Here is a 21,661-nt window from a genome sequence, read left to right on the forward strand (position 1 = left end):
AGACTTCAGTTTAATCCCAATAACTACTGAGTGAAAATAATCATGAAAGATTCCTGCTTTTAGTTTTTCCTTAAAGGTTTCTAAGGGGGATAAATGAGGAGGGTCTCGAGGAGACCAATGGAAGTAGGGCAATAAGGGAGATCGTGGGAAAACATACAGTAAGGGAGCTCAGGAAAAAAAAAAGGAGGGGAGGGTAGTATTAGTCTGTCCCTTTTTTCCTAGGTCAAGCACTGACTTGTATGTGAATCATTGAATTTCCAAGTCATGGGAAATTATTTCTTTAAGCAGTATTCATGTTTACTGCCTCCAAACCTTGAATGGCTCTAGCTTCTGGCACAGTTCAGGCAATCTGAGACCATTGGAAGGAATTTCAATTTCTTCCTTAGTTCCTTCCCACTAGAATAGGGTTTCTTAACCCAAAGGACCAAGTTCCCCCCCAATGGGGTCCAGACAGATTTCAAGAGGACAGTAAATTTTGAAAATTAATATCCAATACTCCAAGTATTATATTTAACAATATTTATTAATATTTAACTTGAAGCAAAAGAAAAATAAAAGGCTAGAGAAACAGATAGAGCTCACCAGCCTCCCATGTGGAAAAGAGAGCAAGGGAGGCATTACCCACAGCTTAAAAACCATAACTTAAAAGTCATATGTAAACAGAAAAGGAAAAAGGACCTTGGGATGAGGGGAGAATCCTGGGAGATGAAGTCCAAAGGATACAAAATTTCCACTTATACAGGACCACGCACTTAGACAAGAAAAACTATATCTTCATATTTATTAACCTCTAACTGAATTATGAATTTAAAAAATATTCCAAGAAGCAGTCTATGAATTTCCTCTAACTGTGAAAGGGGTTTATGTCCTACAAAACAGTTAAAAACCCTCATCTTGAAGTTTTGTGACTCCTTTAGTGAGTCAGAATTAAAATAGGTCAAATTACAACTTAAATACAATAAGATCAATCAAATCATAATGATAAAAGCTCTAATTAGATCCTGAACCAGATCCAAAATTTTGCAATGAATTCTCATTCTATTATTTCATTTTGTGGGCAGTTTTGAGTAAGAGAACCCCTCTAACAATGTTGACTGTCATTTTGTCCACTCTATGTGGTCTTAGCAAGTAGCCTATGCCCCTGAGAGGCTAAATGGTTTTTCCACAGAATCACATAACATGTGTATGGCAAAGGCAAAACTTGAACCCAGGTCCCTGTGAATCCATAGCCAATACTTTATGCATAATTCCTCTCCTTAGGTACTCTAAACCTAACAACCAAATGGCTAACCACTGCAAATGAGTCATGCCCCTCCCCAAAGTTCTATTCTCTCTGAAGAGGGGAAAACCTTGAGATGATGGATAGAAATCATTCTCTGAAGGGTTCCCAAAACAAGATTTTGATTTAATTTAATGAATACCCCAGTCAAGGCACCAGCACCCATTTTTCTGTAATGTTTTAAAAACAATTGTTGAACAAATAGGATAAATACATTTGTCAGAAATCAGGGCTTGGGCAAACTAGTTCCAGGACTGGTCCCATCAGTGTCTCCTAAAAGTTCTTGCTGCCTGGCTCCTTCCCAGTATTACAGCTACAGTAATAATGACACTGGAATGATTTTCTAGGGTTTTCAGAGCTTAAATCTGATCAAAAGTCAGTCTAGGCTCACTAGGGGAAGAAAGAAGTGTTTCTGTCCCTCTGTACCTTGTACCCAGGAGACCACATGGCTCCTATTATCCATGGCTCAAGGGGGAGGAATTAGGCTGCTCAGCTCTAATGAAATCTACTTTGCTTCCCTCTTCTGTAGATTGGAAAGGCAATAGGAATGAGCCCTGGTGGCCATTCTCCTTCTGATCTCTTTGGTCATTCATGAGGACTGAGATTTGGGGAGTCTCTCCATCAGAGGCTCTGCCTTTTCCAAGTTGGAACATACCTGGAATTTGGGCCTTTCTTGGACGGTTGTCAGTTGTTTGTCCAGACTGGCCTTGGTTCCCTTCAGGGAATGGGGTTGAGTAGCCTGGATTAAAAAGAAGAAAGAAAATGAGGCATTTGGCTTTAGTACTTCACCAGAAGCTCATCCCTAGCACAGAGGCAAGAACTAACCTTTCTCCATCTTAGAGAGATCCCAGTAAAAATATTGACAGATCTGGGCTGCATCATCTGAGGGAAGGTTCCCCCAAGCAGAACACCTAGCTTTGCTCTCAGTTGGATGGGTGCTGGGTCTTTCAAGACAGCATTTGCTCTTCAGAACAAAACATGAGAACTCTCAATTACATCCAGAATTCTCTGCAGAACTGGATTTTTTAAATAACGGGGCTTTCGCTATTCTTCTTCAACCTCCCTACAGTCTGGCTATTTCAATCTGTCCAATGTGCAAATGTAGTCTGAGAATGTTGGAGCTGGAAGGGATCTTGGAGGCTGGCTAGTTGAATTTAGGCAACTAGATGACTCAGTAGATGGGGCACTGGAGTCAGGAAGACTCCTTCCTTCATGAGTTCATATCTGACCAGACATGTTTACTAGCTGTGTGACCCTAGGCAAATCACTTCACCTTGTTTGCCTCAGTTTCTTCAACTGTAAAATGAACTGGAGAAAGAAATGTCAAACCACTCCACTATTTCTGCCAAGAAAACCCCAAATGGAGTCATGAAGAGTTGGACACAACCACAGCAACAAAAATTTAACTAACTTGTCTTACAGATGAGGAAACCAAGTGTCTGAGAGGCAAAGTAATGAACTTGTCCAATGTCTTACAGGAAACAAAAAGCAGAAGAACTGGGTTTTGAAACCGGGTCCTTCAAAATCCAACTTGGCATTTATTCTACTGCCATCATATCTAATGGATAGAATGCTAGATTTGGAGTCAGGAAAATGCGAGTTCAAAATCTGCCCAAGACACCTAGCCTTCTTTGGCCTCATTTTCCTCATCTGTAAAATAGAGGAGATGGTAATAGCATGAACCTCCTAGAATTGTGGTAAAGACAAAATGAGTAGATACGTGAAATGCTTTGAAAATTTTAAAGCACTATGTTAAAAATATGATGGTGATTCATGATGATTCCATTGCTCTGCAAGAACCTCTGCTTCTTATCATCTGCCATGCTACCATTCCTGTCTTAATATTGCCCTGGCCCTTCCAACTGCAGGGAACTGACCATGACCATAAGCCTGCCCGTTAAATGGTGTCTCCCCCAGTTAAGTCTGAGCTTCTTGAGAACAGTGGCTCTCTTGATTTTCTATTTATGTCCCTGGTCTTAGAAGTGTGCTTGGCACACATTCAGGACTCATTCAGTCCTGTCTGATTCTTCATGACTCTCAAGGACCATAGTACTCCAGTACCATCCATGGGATTTTCTTGGCAAAGATACTGGAGAGGGTCGCCATTTTCTTCTCCAGTGGAAGGTTAAGTGACTTGGCCATGGTCACATAGGTAGTGATTGTCTGAAACTGGATTTGAACTCAGATCTTCCTGACTCCAGGCTCAGTGCTCTATCCACTGAACCTTGTAGCTGCTTCTAGCTCTCTTAATTGGCATATAATAAATACTTCATGTTTTACCATTTTATTTCTGCATAATTAGAAGCAGCTAGAGAGTGCCAGAGTTTATAGAAAGTTAGGCACAGAGTCAGAAAGACCTGAGTTCAGATTCAGGCTTAGATACTAGCTGTGTGACATGGGCAAAAAATTTAACCTCTGTATGCCTCAGTTTATGGCTATTTTTGAGGAACAGATGAGATTTTTTTAAAGTCCTTAGTATGGTATTTGGTATATAATAGATGCTTAATAATTGTTTCTTGCCCTTTCCTTCTTCAGAAGAGGCACTAAGCCAAAAATATAGTAAATACAAAAATAGCTCAAAGGCAGTATTCTTTTAGGTATAAGGAGTACCTGTTAATTTCAGTTTCTATCCATTGCCTTAGTGTTGGATTGGGTTACATTCACTTGGGTCCACCACTCAGCTACCAAAAAAAAAAAAATCTCCCTAAGGTGCAGGAATGACCAGGTCATTCTTCTGACCCAAAACAACCATGGACCCCACTGCCCATGGGATCAAGATAAACTCCTAAGCATAGCCCAAGAAAAGTTGTACAATCTCCCTCCATTTACCTTTCTGCCCTCATTTCACATAAATCCCCATCACAAACTCTATAATCCAATGAAATACTGTCTGATTTTCCCTTGACCTCAACCCTCCATCTATCCCATTTCCAAAGACTCAGGAAGGTCAACCCAAGCTATGCCTCCTAGTCTCCTTCCTCAAGGTTCCTCTAAGAAATCTTACCAGATCAATCAAATCAGTTAATAAACATTTATTAGGCGCCTACTATGTGCCAGGCACTGTGCTAAGTGCTGATGCCAACACAATTATTTTGTTTTCTGCTTCAGAAAATTTTAAAACGAACACTTATTTGTATACAGTCGAATAATGAAGTCAAGAAATTCTTTTAAGACATAACAGAAAGAAATTGGACCAAATCCAAATTTCATTCCTTTTAACCTGTTCAATTTTGATGCTTTCCCCTATGTTGGACAACTATTTCATAGCATGGGAAAACTCAACAGAGTGTCTGATGATCTTTTTGATTAGAGGCCAAGAGAATCCACCTGTTTCATAGTATCTTGGATCTTGAGAGAAGGGCATTTTAGGGGACATCTAGTCCAATTCTTCTCGATTTACAAACTAAGACTCAGAGAGGTTTAAGTGATTTGCTGAAGGTTACTCATTTGGTAAATGGCAGAAGCACAATTTGAACTCAGATCATCTGAGGCTTTACACTATACTATGCCTTGCAGCTAGGTGGCAATAGTAGACCTGGAGTCTGGGAATACCTGAGTTCGAATCCAGCCTCAGCCACTTACTAGCTATGTGACTTTACGCAAGTCACTTAATGTAGTTCGCTTCCCTTTCCTCATTTGTAAAATAAACTGGAAAAAGAAATGGCAAATCACTCTAGTATCTTTGCCAAGAAAACCCCAAATGACATCATGAAGAGTGGGAAATGACTGAACAACACACTCTTCTCTAGGATGGGTCCTGAATTAGATTTCTATCCAGTCTCCAGGGCTGTCTAATCAACCATCAGAGTTGCTTTTATTCCCACCCAGGAAGCTCCACATCTTTTGCAGGTTCTCACCTGTCTTGGTATCCCAGAATGCTTGAAAAACTCACTGGCTCTACTTGGAGTCTCTCTGACTCAGGCTAGCCTTTGATATTTGAATGGGGAGGGGAAATTAATGGAGCCTAATCTCTCTATTTTGTTTTTCAAAACAACTGCCCCAGGCAAGGAAAGAACTCTGGGTGTGTATTGAGCCAAGTGAGAGCCCTGCAGAAGAACAATGGCTGCTTGCTTAGAGAGAAAGGACCAGGATGGCTCCCACCCACCAGATTTTCACTAGAGGCTAGAACCAAGATAAGGGAGATCAGGCAGGTGTTGCTTCACATCCAGGAGGCCAACCAAGTCAAACTCTGGGAGACCAGCTGGGAAAGCAGGTTTTCAAATCTGGAGCCTTCAACTGAATTTGGGAGATACAATCTCCAGGGAGAAGATAACACTGTAGTATAGATAACTGTCTTCATTCAGCTTTTGAGAAAACTGTGCCAAGAGCTGCTGAGTTCATAGATGTATATATTTGGGGCAGGAAGTCATCTAGTACAACTGCCTTCTTTTATGGATTAAGAAACCCAAGTCTAGAGGTTTTCAGTGTCTTACCTAATATTACACAAGTAATAAGGGACAGACCCATAACTTGAATCCAGCTCCTGATTCCAAAACTAGTGCCATTTCCACTTTCATTAATGGATTTTCCACTATCTCATGGGAATATGCATCATAAGCCTTAAGAGGCTCTTGGGTAATATGTGTTATTACTCTTTGTTCTTATTGTTGCTAATGAGTGATGAGATATAACCCAAACTCACCTGTAACAGCAGGCCTACGGGGTCGATGAGGATAGGAGTCATCAGGACCTGTCAAGATCGATGAATAATCAGTCAATCATTTGTACTTCAACCACCTCATGAACCTTATTCAAGGCTCATTGGAAGGAGGAGAGGAGATCCAGAGATGGTTGGTCACTCATTCCTCATCTTCCAATCCATCAGGCCAATGGGAGTGGGTTACATTTCATAAAATCCAAATTTAGAGAGATCAGACAACATGGCAGGAGGAGCCAAAAAAGGAGAGTATCCTTAATGAAAACCACCTCCCACGCCTGTCCCCAGCCCATCAAAGGTTATGTGACTCAACTTGGAAAGATGGGAAATGGGTAATGGAAAGCTTGCTCTCTACTGGAAGTACCATGGAAAGTAAGTCACCAAGAAAATCCATAATGTCCTCTAGCAAGTCCATCTCCCAGTTAGGAAATCAAGTAGTCTTTCATCAAAGAGAGGAGAAAACCCAGGAAGGTGAGCATTCATAGAGCTGAGCACAGATTTAATATTTGGTGAACTGAACTGAAGATGAGGAAGTTTGGCATTCATTACTATGACAATTAGTTGAAAACTACATTGCAAAACAAAGGTTATGGTCAAAATTTGGTGGTTGTTGTTAGGGTTTTTTCCCATCAGTGTTTTAGAGTCAATACTCTAAGAATCAAGATAACAGAGAAATGTGAAAGAACTCTATCAACGATAGCTCTCAAACAGAGATTGGAACATACATTGCAAGGATCAGAATCTTTGTTCTAGAGCATTTTGGGATATCTTCAACAACCCTGAGGCTACATTTTCCAAAAATAAATTAAAGATATTGTTCAATCACATATCATGGACCCTTAGAGAAGAGTTACATGCTGAATCAATTCTGTAGATTGTAAATTCCTTGAAGGCAGGGACTTTTTGCCCTTTTTCTCAGTTTTCAGGGTGCCTTATGAATAAAAATTATCAACAAGTATTCATTTACTGCTTACTTTTTTACAGAGAAGGTATTCTGCATTGGGATCTTCCCAATTTTAATGAAATTATTTATAAATGAATATTAGTTATATTTATTATATATGATAAACATAAAATACTATAAATAAAATAAATATATTACATTAAAAATAAATTTTCCCATATTGATGAAATAATTGTTTTCTTTTTCTTAAGTACTTGACACTATACTAGATTCTGGGGTTACTAAAATAAAAATGGACTTTTCCCAAATAATTATTATCTACTTTTTAGATTGGAGAAGACCAGTGATTTCATAAAATGGCTATTGATTTCTCTTCTGGCACCTAGCATAGTACCTGGCACATAGTAGGTGCTGAAGAAATATTTAATTGATTTATTAGTTATCAATATGAATCAAATGGCATCAATGACATTGCTATTCATATGCCCATGGAAATTTGAGAATAGATAATACTAACTTCTTTTCCCTTATATATTCAGTTTGTTTACCTGGACAGACTATAAATGTATAAAGGACAGGGGCTATTTCACTTTTTTGTTTGTTTTTAAATCCCTGGCACCTAGGACAATGCCTAGCACATAATAAGGGTTTAATAAATACTGGTTGATTGATTTATATCCCCACTACTTAGGAAAGTGATTGGCACATAGTAAGTACTTAATAAATCCTTGTTGACTGATGGACTTTCCACTGCATCTTGGGGTCAAATTGCCACTAAGAGCACCATCACTATAGTTGTTCATCTCCATACTGCATTGCTCAAATCTATTAAAAACTTAAAATCCATAGAAATGTGGCTACAAACAACAGCTTCCTCTTCTTCCCCCCAAAACCCCAACTTTTGTAGTACAAACCATAAGTAGAAGTAAGTTTTCATGACAGAAACTTTGAGCATCCCCCATGATCCAGAATTCAAGGCTTTGTTAACAATATTTTCTATATAGAATTATGAAAAGTCTGTTCATACTGCTCCAGAATACATAAATATGGTTGGATAATGTTCAGAATATGTGAACATCATGTTAATGAGTTGGTATTCCAACTAGTAACAATCATACAGTATCGGTTGTGCATCTAGCACGATCAAAAAAATCATTTAAAATATTTATTTTTTTATATTTATATATATATATTACATATATATATATTTATAATACAAATTGTTCCTCCTCAAATAAGGAAAACCCAGCTCTCTGGCTGGCTATAGATAATAAAAATATAATATAGTAAATAATAGCAATAATAAAATTAAATCATAACCAGTAACAAAAGGTCATAGTGATCTTACAAAACAAACAAACACACAAAACAACAGAATTATTGAACAGTATTAAGGCAAGGGACTAAATAAGAATCCTGCCATGTTTTGGCAGTTCTCCTTGTCCTTTAGGTTGTGTCTCTCAACTAATCAGCTGATCCATAAACATGTATTGATCATCCAGGCTGTTTTAGGCAACATACAAGTTTCTGCAGATACAAAGAAAAAAGTAAACCAGTTCCTGCCCTACTAGGAATAAAACGTTTCAATGATTCAGTGATGAAAATGTTTGTGAAGGAGGATTTCACCTAATCTTAAGAGGGACCAGTTCAGTTATCTCCTAAATCTCTCATATTTTTATTCTCTTCTTCTTTACTGTTTGTCTCTCCAGGAGAAATGAGGGGGGAGAGAGGAAAGGAAGTAGATAGTGCTCAACTTGAGAATCAATCAATTTTATGCTAGATTGCTTCACAGAGTTGGTACAAGAAGCAAAAGAAGCCTTTTTCCCATCAAGGCAATGAAGATGAGATATTGCAATTGGGAAACTACAATGAATGCAGAAAGATGCCTTCAGAAATACTCATGAGGTCCACCATCACCAAAAGAGATCTAGCCCCTAGCTCACCACCAAAGACTACCAGTGATCCAAATACCACAACCAACAAAGGAAAGACTTTGTAGACAGACCAGAGTTACATGCAGAGTCAGCAAGAACCACAAGAGAATGGGGCATGGCCAACCCAAGACAACAAAATGGCCATCACTAGGTCAAGAATGGAGGTCTTGTATGGAGGAATTGATCAGTGATCATTTTAATCATGCATTTCTACAGAGATTTCCAGAGAGCCCTCATAAATCACACTATGAGGGGGGAATAGCAATTATTCCTCCCCTTTTTTAGAAGAAACTGATATTTGAAAGAAGTTACAATACTCTACCGTGGCAGCAAACATAAGGATTTGAAATGCCTCCATTCAAATCTAAGCTACTGGAAGGTATAAAAAGTCATTTTCTGATCATGCAGGGTTTAATGGTCACATATGGTATAAAGAGACAGAATATCTTTCTTGTTCATTATAATCATGATCCTGAGAGAAGAGTCCTTAACCTTGGTCCCATGAACTTGAAAAACAATCTATTTTCATGACTATTTCTATAGAATCAGTTTCCCCTGTAACTATGTGTTTTGTTTTATGCATTTTTATAACATTCTGAGAAGAGATGCAAACCTTTGGTCAGTCTTCCAAAAACCATCTGTGACACAGAACCCAGAAAGGAAAAGCAAATTGGATAATAAACATCCTAGTTACCTGAATTATCAGAAGCAAAACCTCCTGAAACAGTAGGTTCAGTCATTCCTGGCAACTCAGTAGGCATGTGGGCCCCTGAGGAGTGGGTTGTGTTTTCATTTGTGTCTGGGAAATTAGAAATGGAATCTTCTACAGGAGTGGTTGAGTCTTCAGGAAAGTTTCCATCTGTTTCTCCATCTGCTGCAAGGTGGAATTAGTTGTAACCCAAACATCTGCAAGACCCCGGCCCATGCATAGAACTCTTGAGTTCTGATATTAAACTTTTTTTTAAAATCATTGACAGGGAACAAAGAGCCAGAGAGCAAGTGGACTTCTAGGGTTGGTGTTTATTATTATTATTATTATTTTATTTTAAAACCTTACTTTCTGTCTTAGAATTAAAACTAAGTATCAGACAACAGAAGAGTGGTAATGGCTAGGCAACTGAGGTTAAATGACTTGCCCAGGGTCACATGGCTAAGAAGTAGTTGAGGCTATGTTTGAATTCAGGACTTCCAGGCTCTAGCTGGTTCTCAATCCACTGAACCAAACTAGTTGCTCTAGGGTCAATAATAATAAGCACCTTGGTCAATGTTAGGTAGATGGTACTCAGGTAAGCACAAACATAGGATCATCATGGCTTCAACAGAGCCAGAAAGAGAATTAGTTGCACTCTCTTGCCTGTATAGTTCAAGATTATTTAATTTACTGGGACTTTGACCCATGAAGCAGAGAAGGTACCACATCTCTCATTAGCTAGCTTGTTGATGACATTGAGGAAGAATTCATAATGAATCTGTAATTTCATCAAGATGGGAAACTCTTCTTGAGTAACTTTCTCCACCATAGTAAATCATATCCCTTTTTGGACTTAGTACATTAGTCCTAAGGACTTTCCTGAGGCAGAGAGGGATTAATTAACTGGCCAGGGTCTCACAGCTAGAAGTGCTTTGAAATCAGGTTTTCCTGGTTCCTAGTCCAGCACTATAATCAGTATGCCACACTATGTCTAATTTAATAGTGGATGTAGTATGGTATCAAAAAAGCAACAAATGTCGAATGGATTTCTGCACTTAAGAACAAACATGGAAGACTCAGAACCAGGGGTTGGTTGCTGGTCAAATTATTCTACCCTTTGCCATGAAGGTATTATTTTTGAGTCATAGGCTATTGTCACCTTAGATTTATGACCTACGAAGACAAACACAGCTGGAACACAGACCATGTTGAGAACCAGAAAGAGGTGATTCATTTGACAGGCAGAAAATGATACAATTCTGACATTGAGATCATTCTGAAAGAGGATTAAACAGTCCTCTATGGCAAAAATTGTACCATTGATATCAGAGCTTAAGGGAAGAGTAGGGAAAATTAACTCTTGTATTTAAGAGAGCTATTTTATCAAGAAGGCAATTAGCAGAAAAAGCAGAGAACCATCACCAGAAGCACCTCGAGAGACTTCCAACTCCCATAGCAATATGGTGGCTATTTGATTACGTTTTGTTCCTCCACCATGGACACTATGCATGCTTTCTACTGATCATGAGTGGAAGCCAAGGTAACGAATTTACTAAGTGAAGCCATTAGAAGTTGCCATTCTTACTGAAGGATGTTGGAGAAGGAGCTGTGGAATGCTCATGGCCATCTTCCAAACCTGTACGTGGTCTGGAGGTGCTCTCAGGATGATTCTGTTCTGCTAGGACAAGGGATGAATCCAGAATTAATTGAAAATTTGTTACAATTCTTCTCTTACAAGCTAATGGGAAGTCCAGCTATAGATGTCCCAGAGGTGAGTAAGAAAAGAAGATGGGCAAGATCTGAACAGAGGGTCCTTCACCGGTTGATGGAAGTGTGTGCTAGACCTCTCATTTTCCCACCCAAGAGACCCCTTAATTGTTCAACATTGAAAAATTTTAGAGTGAACTGTAACCCCCCCCCCCCCCAACCAATGCCATCTGCCCTGAACTAGCCCAACCCCGGATCACAGAAAACACACCGGAAAACCAACAACCATAAAGCCAGGGAAAACAGGAAAGAGACCCGTGGTATTGTGAAGTATTGCCAACAGCCAAGAATGTCTTGCTGTTATTCAAGAAGCATAATCTTAACAGACACAAATACCACCATAACAGTCATAGATGCTGTATAACCACAACAGAGAAAGAGGACTGGCAAGAATAACCAACCAGTTTGTGTTAACTTGAGGTGGATTTAATTCATAGAAGCCAGTGATTCAATCACCCACTTCCCTCCACCACCGCTACCCCCATTCCATTAAGCAGTCACCAGTTGGCTCTCTCCTTAAAGTTTCAAATCTTATTTCTGAATGTGGACTCTCTGGACTTCCAGGGAAAGACCACTCACAGGGTCAAATCTATGTGTATCCATTTTAAGTCTGGATCACAAACTGTGGCTTTAAGAGTCTGAAACCATTTTCTTTGTACTTTTCGGTGAAGGGCTCTGATCAATGCTATCTGTGTGACCCTGGGCAAGTCATTTACCTTCTGTCTACCTCTGGAATGTTGTTGCTTTCCTTTGTATTCCCAGAATTGATCATAGTGCTTGGCTTAAAGAAAATGCTTACTAAAGGTTTGTTACTTGATTGACTCTCCACTAATAATATGTTTTAGACATTTGATAATTGTTGGATTGGATTTCTCAATGTTTTTATTGACCTGAATGAATGTTTTCCCTTGTTCTGACAGTGAATTCTGAATGAGTTTGGGCAGGGCTCTTGGACTGTGTCCATAGCCACAAAGGGTCAGTGAGAAAGTTTGGCTCTGCACAGAGATTGATGATAGATAATGTTAGATAACTGACTTTTCTTGGATTTTGTTAGCCTCCGTGACCTTGACTTTTAACTGCCAATGACATTTGGTGATCTTCCTCCCTTGGACTTTGGGATGATTTTTACAATCCCTGTAATCTATTAGCTTCTTCTGGATTAAAAGCACATCCTCCCTAACCCTTCCAAAAAAAAGGGTCAATATCTGCCTCTTCTCTAAAGTAAGGAGTGTGTGTGTGTGTGTGTGTGTGTGTGTGTGTGTGTGTGTGTGTGTGTGTGTGTGTGTGTGTGTGTATTCGGAAGACTCGTGTATATTGTATAAGGGTGACTGAGGGCTATTGTGGATTACTGTTTAGAGATTGGTCTTGGAAAATCCAGCTTCTGATAGTACTGGAACTCTAATGGTAGGTAGGATGCTCCGGGCATACTCTTAAAGTCCAAGTTGTCCGATCTATATTGGTGGGAGCCACACCAAGAGTATAAAGATGAACTCACAGTTCTGAACCCCAAAGAAAATATCAGAAAATCATCCTCACAGCAGATTCAAGTTACTTCACAGAGAAGCCAATCCTTGGAGAAGTAAAGACGTATATTGGTATATTCCCAAATTATTCACACAAAGTCATTGATTCTAGAGCACACATTATGACAGAAAATCCAATCCACCAAAGCCAAAGAGATGACTGAAGTATCCACCAAACTCAGGCCAACAACATGCAAAGCTCCATTCCTTCCCCAGCAATAAGGTTGCTTGATTGCTCCATGCCTCCACCATCATCCAACACCAAGCAGAGCCTGAACAAGAGCCAAGATAGGAAGACTGAATGCTGGGGGGGGGGGGGGAGCAGAAGGATTGCAAGTTGGTATCCTTACGGGTGGCCATTGGAGATTGCTCTGTGGTGCCATAGTCTTCAATCCACCCTTCATTTGGATCTGCAGTTGAGTGGTGAGGTGCTGTATCTAGAGGGGTTAATTAAGCATTAACGGTCGGTTTCCTCAACATTTATTTCCACATCTTTTGTGCCTCAGATCTATTTTTGTTTTTCTACATACATATATTGATGTATCCCTTTCTACATCTATTTCTGACTGTTCTAAACATGGATATAAAAGGCACTCAGCAGCTTATGAAAGAGATATGACCTTGTAAATTATCATAGGCACCCCCAGGGGAATGAGACTCATCAAGACTTCAAAAACACCCAGAGGGAGTTGCAAAATCTAACAGTGACTAAGAGAACAACACAATATATTTTGTATGGAAAGCACTGAATGAGTCCTGAAGCAAGCAAGGTCATCACAGTCCACAAATCCCATCGACATCCATAGTGTCTATATGGGAGTCATTTTGACAAACTGGGAACAGTTAAGATGGAGGAATAGTGCTAGAGAGGAGGGCATGATAGATGTCATTAACAATTTAAAAGGCCATCACGTGGAAGAAGAGTTAGATCTGCTTACCAAAAAAAGGGGGGGGGTGGCGCAGAAGTAGGAGTCATGTATAGAAGTGATAGGAAGATAGAATTCAAGTTGGTATAAGGGAGGATCTGCAGACAGAAGCCTTCCAATGAAGACTGGAGAATCTCTTGTTGGGGATATGAAGAGAGACCATAAGATCATTATTTCAGAGCTCAAAGGGGCATCAGAGGTCTTATCATCCCACTCCTTTGTTTTACAGTTGAAGAAGCTGAGAGCAAGAGAGGTTAAGTACTGGAACCAGATCACACAGGCAATGGATTGTTGTTGTTCAGTCATTCCAGTCATGTCCAATTCTTCATGTCCCCATTTTCTTGGTAATGATACTGGAATGGATTGCCATTTCATTCTCCAGCTCCTTTTATAGATAAAGAAACTGTGGCCACACAGCTAGTAAGTGTCTGAGGCCAGATTTGAACTCAAGAAGATCTCCATGACTCCAAGTTGGCACTATATCCACTGTGCCACCTAGCTGCCCTAGGGTAGTGGCTATCAGATGGAAAATTCTTGATTGGGTGTGACTTGACCTCATTGGTCTCTAAGATCCCAGCTAACTGAGATCAGTTGATTCACAGCTATCCAGTCATTTCCATGTGGATCTATGATCATGGAGGCTCAGTACAACCTTTTGCATTAAAGTGGTTTATATAAGACTAAAAAAAATAAAAATCTCGAGATCTTCTTCACAGTCTAGAAATATGGCTCCAAGAAAGAGCTAGGTTTACCTTAACTCAATAATGCAGAATCAAGACAGAACATCCTAAGAAAAGGAAGCCTAGTTCCCAAAAGGAAACTTACCTAGAAAGAGAAGTTTCTCCAGACAATTGGGTCTAAACAGAAGTCTTACAATGAGAGGATTTTAAACTGTAGAGGAGCTATAGAGGTCATCACATCCAACCCTTTCATTTTTTTAGATTAAAAAATAGAGGAAAAAAATAGAGAAAAGGGGAAAATGGAGAGGAAAAATCACTTGCTTGTCTTACAAGTATTAAGTAACAGAGTTGGAATTCAAACCCAGGTTTTTTGATCCAATATTCTTCAACAACACTTCAAGAACTAACTTTACGTTGGTCAAATCTATTTTATAATTCTTTTCCTCTTACCAAAGTCAACCATAGGATCATAATTAGAGCTGGAAAGGATCTTAAGGAATCATCTAAGGCAACCTTCTGATTTTACAGATGAGAAAACTGAGGCTGAGACATATATAATGCCTTATACAAGGTTATATAGCTAGTTGGCGTATGAATCGAGAATCTGTGATTACAAATATAATTTCCCAGCTTTCTCCATTACCTTGTAGGTAAAAACAACTTGTTTTCTCTGGTCTACATTTGCTAGCTAATTCGAGATGTTTGAAGATTAGGAAGATAAATTAGAACATATAAAAGAAAAATTTCTATTTTTGTGTGGCACAGATATGCCTTACTTTATTATTATTGTTATCATTTGAGGTAATAATAATATTTTGCATTTCTATAGCATGTTAAGGTTTATAAGACACTTTACAAATCTTACCCTGGAGGTAGATGCTATTATAATCTCTATTTTACAGATGAGTAGACTGAAGCTGACAGAGGTTAAGTGGTTTGCTCAGGATCCCACTAAGGACAGATTTGAACTTGAGTCTTCCTGACTCTAGGCTCAGTTGTTGACATTTTTCTAGAGACATTTGTCAGGAAATGGAGGAAAGTGATGATAGATAGAGGTCAAGGGAAGACATTTTTCTTAGGATTGGGGAGATTTGAACAGGTCATTAGGAAAATGGGAAGGAGCTAGTAGGAAGAATGTGCCTGAAGATCCATGGGATAAAAGGTTGCAGAAACAGGATTCAGGAGGAAATGAGAAGGAATGGGATAAAGACTATAGTTTTTCCTGTGTCACCCTGGGCAAGTCATTTTACCCCTGCTGCTCTTCTGCCTTGGAATGGACATATAGTATTGATTCTAAGACAGCAGATATGGGCTTTAAGAAAAAATATTTTTAAGGGGAAAAAGCATAGTTATAGGGAAGATCTTTAGAACTGAGTATGAAGAATTTCTTCTGGAGATAGGCAGAATGAATGGGTAGTGATACTGTGAAACATTAACAAGCGCAGAATAATTGGGGGAGCCCCTACCCTACATCGGTCTTCTCAGTGAAGAGGGAATTATCATCTGCTATAAGTGTAGGAGTTGTGCCATGATTTTAAAGGCTTGAGGATAAAATAGATTTAAAATCTACCATTACTCAATACTAGTATACACCTTATTTTAAATTTAGAGTGTATACATGTATATACATGTGTATGTCATATCTGCCTTCAAAAATAATAATATTAGGATTAATTATTAAATTAATTAATTAATAAATAATTAAAGTAGGACTCTTGTTGATTGTAAAATACTGCACCTTGACAACTGTCATTCCCATTTCATTTCTGGCTTCAGAATCTCCTGGAAAGAGACCTTCAATAATTTCAGATGTCACAGAATTTACAGAGGTAGAAGGTGAAGTGGGGGATAGTTCCTCATTAAAGTCTGAGAAAAAAAGAGGTACCACCTCCCATTGGATCATGGGTAGAAGCTTCAGTATATTTTTCATCTGTCATGATGTGAGAGTTAATTATGATTACAAAAATAGGTAAGAGTGGTATCAGTAGCTTATATTCTTATAAAGAAAAACAAGTCTGTTCTTGTGTCTTGCATTTGCATTGTCTGGGAGAGGCAAAATGGAAAAGTATTAAAGAAAACAAGTGCCATATTCTGCATGGGACGTGCCCAAATCAGATCTTTTATTTTTCTGAGATGTCAACAAAGTCCCCTGTTAAGAATGAAAAGCAGAGCAATAACCAGGATGAGGGAACTGGAGCTTCGCCTGAGATGCTGACTGTTCCCTCCCTACATGGGTGTTTTAGCAGTACAGAACTAGAACTATAGCAATTATTGAGTAACAAGAATCAGGTAAAATAGGAAGCGTCCAGATCTCAAGCTGAGCTGCTCCCCTGGTCCATTCTGCCTTCTTCCTTCCCCTGGAGTTCTTCTCAAGTGTGTGCTCTGGGGTATCTGATTTCCCTTTTGGGGGGCTGGGTTGCCTTTCTTTGTAGCTCTTGACCCAGATACATTTTGTGTACTAGTTCTAGCCTCAAAAATTCCAAGTTATGCTTATGAATACCAAGATGAAAAATTCTCACACTGAAATTCCTTTCTGGGCCTTTAATAATTACTCACTAAAATCTAGCCTTTTGGGGCAATTTTTATGAAGGTTTATTTATTGTTTCCATTTTTTATCTTTTTTTTGAATCTGTAATAGGACGCATCACCATTTAATTATACATGTCCAGGGCACATCAAGTGGGGGACAGGTAGGTGACTCAGTGGATAGAAAAGCAGTCCAGGAAGTCCTGGGTTCAAATCCAATCTCATATATTTCTAGCTATGTGACCCTGGGCAAGTCATTTAACTCTAGTTTCCTAAATCTTATGTCTTTCTGTCTTGGAACCAATATCTAATTCTAAGATGAAAGTAAGTGTTTTTTTTTTTTAATGAATAAGTTAGGGAACTTTCCCTCTAATTTCCTGATGAAAAAAGTTCAATAGTCATGAAAGGTAGAACTAACTCCTCTTTTATTCTCCTAGAAAGGTGGCTATCCTCCAGTCTACTCTGCTCATAGCTCTCCTCCACCAAGACTGAAACTAGTATTTGAAAGCAATTCTCACCACTTTAATAAAGAGGATAAAAAATAATTAGGATCAGTGCACATGTACAAGTAATGAGCTCAACTGTATCATTAAGTAAACTAAAAATAATGCTTGGGAATCATTACCCATGTTCCTTCTTGTTGGATTGTAGGGTTCCATTGGATGGGAAATTGGATCAAGGTAGTCTATCCAGGAATCATCTTGGCTCTGAGATGTTGTTTCATGCCTGGAATATCTGTCCTGGGCTGCAGATGTTAATGATGATGTTGTTAAAACAATTGTTTTTTTTGGGGGGGAAGTTAAGAGCTGGCAACATGACAAGCATATTTTTAGAATTTTCTTTCTGCTGTACAATAGCATCATCCATACTTGATATAGATGGCAGTAAGGTAGGGAGAGCTGGCAAACAAGAGAATACTTGTTTGATGCTCTTTGCTTGATGCCAGATGTCATTGAAGGAGCATTTGTTCATTCTTGCTCATTTTCTTTGTCATCAGTTTCTGAATTATTTGCATGGAGAATACCAGCACCCAACAAAGAGAGTAAAGAATAGACCCCCATAGCAGGTCAAAAATGAGAAAGCATTCTCCCACACTGTGTTGCTTTAGTATCCTGAAAGAGAGAGCAAGAGCCCAAGGCACACATTTGTAGTCTGAGCTGTCACAGCATCATCATGAAGTTAATATTGTGCTGCATCTTGGAGAAGGCCGTTGGCAAAGGTTTGGTAGCTTCTTGACAGGTTGAAAGTGAATGAAGGGCTGGGCATGTCTGAGTTCTAGGAAGCATCTGTTAATAAGCTTTGCTTCCTGCCATTCAGATTGATGGCATAAGGGATTCCTGAGCAAGAAAGAAATCCACTCCATGTTTGTAGAACCCATTCTACCATGTACTTCCCCAATCCATCAGGAGCCAAGGACAAAGATGGTAGAAAGATACTGAGGATTGCTCTGCTGCATCAACTACACTGAGATAATGCAGGCACCCAAGACACCACTCTGCCAAGAATGCTACACATTCAGCAAACAAAATACACATGAAGAAAAGATAAGGCCAGCTCTTTGCACAAGAATCCATATTGTAAACAATACAACAGGAAGTCTCTGCAATGTCATCAAAGGAAATGAAGAATTTCTGAGTTCTTCATAGGGCAAGAAACACTATCATCATTCTTTTCCAAAGAAAGAAAGCCAAGCAAAGTTAAAGAAGCTACCATGATAATGATGAGGAAATCTTACTCCCACTAACCACAGTCCAAGAGGAAAGAAGGGGTATCACCTCCACCCAAGAGATATCTAAAGTTCAAGATAAAGTCAAGAAGTTAACAATGGATATGACCAAAGAGCCACAAGGCATCAAGGAGACTAGTATTTCTAAAGGAAGTCATCTTGCCCTGTTTCTTCACGTGGGTCACATAATACCCTTAACTAAACCTCATGTGTCTCTGCTGTCTTCATATAAGCCTAGGGAGTAATCAAATATGGCAAAAGTTATATAATATATATAAAATTTATATTAAAAAGTTATAAAAGGAAGAAGCCATTTTCTACATCCACATCTCTAAAGCTGTGACCATCCAGAAGAAACATCAGTGGCCAAAAGAAAATCAGAGAGAGAGAATGGAGGAGTTGGAAGGGACCTTAGAAATCAAGTAGTCTATGTTGTTTTCCAAAAATAACTTAAGAAAAAGGAAACAAAGGCTTAAAGAACTTAAATGAATTATCTGAAGTCTGGTAGCTAGTTTGTGGCACATCAGGGAGAGACCTCCACTCTCCTTTGCTTCTAATTTAGTAATCTAGTCCTCTTTTCACAGAATTGTACTATTTCTCATATCTAATCTGACAATATTTTTTGTTCAATGAAAATGCCATTTGTCATATGCATGAGTACATTTCTCTTTTGAGTTGTCATGTTCATTTGATATGGCTCAAAGCACTTCAATATTGCTATCAAAATCATAGTAATGAATAGCAGTTCCCCCATGATTTCTGTAGTAATTACTGCTATCCTTATCAATAATGATGGAGAGGAGGAGTGATTTCCAGGTTGAATCCAATGTAAATATACCCTTTTCCCCATCTTTAACCAAATCTGCCACAATGATAATTACAGAAAGTATGGCATTTGTTTGGATGAAAACTCAATTATCTCTGGTTTTGGTACCAATTTTTACTTTACATTTTCACTTTCTAACATTTATATCTTTCCCCATGATTTCTTAGACTCACAAAGGGAAAAATGGCATAGGACTTGGCCTCAAGATTCTCTCTGTTCTCCTTACTTAGAGCATCTCAACACAAGTCGAATCACGATGGAGAATGAGAATGAAATCATGAAGCTAAGGGTGTTTGCTAAAAACCAAAAACAAAAACAAAAAACATGACTATTTCCTAATATCTCAGTTGTTGCATGAGTTTCTTCTTTTGATGACTGAGAATTTCTCTCAGGAGACATATGCTCTTGCTTAAGGGTGGTTGTGTCTTACGTTGTACCACTAAGCATGTCTAAAGCTGTGAGGATGATGATTAAATCAACTACAAGATTATTATCTAATGCCCTTATCAACAAGAGGCATAACTTCTCCTTTATGTTTTGGTTTGGTTTGGTTTTTACTCCACATAGGTCAGTCATCTACACTAAGCATTGTATATAGATGGTTGCTATGGAGGATGGGATGAAAACGATATGTTATTTTCTAAAAACTTAATACTTGAGAAACATATGAAAAATGTTTTTATCCAATCATGCATTTTAGAGGTCAGGATTTGAAGGGTTAAGGGAAGATACCCAAAGTGTTTGAACCAAAGAAGCAACAGTAGATGAATTTTGGGGTTACCAAATGTCATCAGAACAAATAAAGCAATTGAATAAAAATAAGATAAATTCGACCAACTCCTTTAAACTATCTACTGCACCAAAGAATGGAGAAGAGGCTTTGTTATTCATCTTTTGTACAATGGGATGCTTAAAGGGAAAAAGGAAAGAAAAAATGGATATAAATAGAAGAAGCTTTTTTTGGAAATGAGGATACCAAAGAAAGGGATATTTATCCAACTTTCTTTCCAGAGATTAGTATCAGTGTCATTTGCTCAAGATTAATAGGAACCTTGAAGATGAGAATTCCATTAAAAAAACCTTCAAGGGGAATTTTATACATGAAACCACATCTAGACCACCATCTCAGAAATTTTGGACACTTATATAACCCAACAAGATAACACTTAAAAAAATTCTAACAAAGCATTTAATTAATAACATCCTCAGACTAGGGGAAAAGAAGAAATTAGTTTATGGAAAGAAATTATTTGGTGGACTTATCCCTCAAGATTTCCTTCTATTACATATTTAGTTATGTTGATTGGTGATCTTTCTATTAGCCCATCTTTAAATCAAAAGTGTCGAAAGTTAGCCTCCTTACTTGTACTTGAAGAATGATGTCCATCATAATCTTCATGGTTCCCATCAAATATAAGAGGATGCTGTGATTCTTTGGTTGAATTTTCTCCATAAGACCTATCATCACTTCTGGTCATATCCACAATAGCTGTGATGATGATTATAAATATACTCTTGGTTGGCCAAACCCTTGATATAATTTTCTTGTAATAGACTGTACCCTGATCACCCAATATAATTATTCTCTTACAGAAGACACTTTGGAGTTTCTTCTTTCAGGAGGATGTAAATTTATCCCAAATGAATTTATCTCAAAAGAGTTTTCAGTGTCTCTGCTAATATGTCACAGGGGAAATAGTTCCTGAAATAGCTCACTAATTAACCATTAGACAAATATACTTCAATATTCAGGGATCCATGATTCATCAATGTGCATCCCCTCCCCACACCCTTTCTCTTGGAACATATCACATCTCCTCTGTGCTTTGATAGAGGGCATTTTTTAGTTGCTAAGTCAAAATAATTCATCACCTTGAGGCCAAACTAGTAATAATCTTAGCTATGCCTGTCCTCACATGGGACACATAATTCATTGTTGGACCTATAGTAAAACCATTTTCATCTTGGTTGGACCTGCCAAGTCTTTCCTGCCATTGACATAGGCTTTCAAAATTGAGAGTCCTACATGTCCACAATGAAGCATTGGAGGACTATTCTAATGAAAATTTAGAAACATAAACCCCATTATTAAAAAACTACAGAATAAGTCACTCTAACACATTCATTTTTATTGTAATATATATTGAATATATGAATAATAAATTCATATTATAAGCCCCTTAAATCTGGGAATAATAGAATTTATGGCCACTAAAATATCT

General features: G+C 38.4%; 1 protein-coding gene across 14 annotated transcripts in view; it reads right to left on the minus strand.

The window, feature by feature from the left end:
- Positions 1–1,614: 1,614 nt before the first annotated feature.
- Positions 1,615–21,661, minus strand: part of CD44 (CD44 molecule (Indian blood group)) — an 88,463-nt gene continuing 68,416 nt past the window's right edge. For 2 of the 14 annotated variants that reach the window (XM_056801960.1, XM_056801955.1), the window contains 7 exons: positions 20,803–20,928; positions 17,513–17,632; positions 13,106–13,192; positions 11,051–11,143; positions 9,469–9,648; positions 5,922–5,969; positions 1,624–2,018 (listed from right to left, as the gene is read on the minus strand). In XM_056801960.1, the coding sequence (XP_056657938.1) occupies positions 1,735–2,018; positions 5,922–5,969; positions 9,469–9,648; positions 11,051–11,143; positions 13,106–13,192; positions 17,513–17,632; positions 20,803–20,928 (938 nt within the window). In that variant the 3' untranslated portion in view covers positions 1,624–1,734. Of the gene's footprint in view, positions 2,019–5,921; positions 5,970–9,468; positions 9,649–11,050; positions 11,144–13,105; positions 13,193–17,512; positions 17,633–20,802; positions 20,929–21,661 lie in introns of all 14 variants that reach the window. The other 12 variants (XM_056801949.1, XM_056801950.1, XM_056801947.1 and 9 more) reach the window with 12 other exon arrangements.

This window comes from Monodelphis domestica, chromosome 6, assembly GCF_027887165.1.
Source record: "Monodelphis domestica isolate mMonDom1 chromosome 6, mMonDom1.pri, whole genome shotgun sequence".
In the NCBI taxonomy this organism is placed as follows: domain Eukaryota; kingdom Metazoa; phylum Chordata; class Mammalia; order Didelphimorphia; family Didelphidae; genus Monodelphis; species Monodelphis domestica.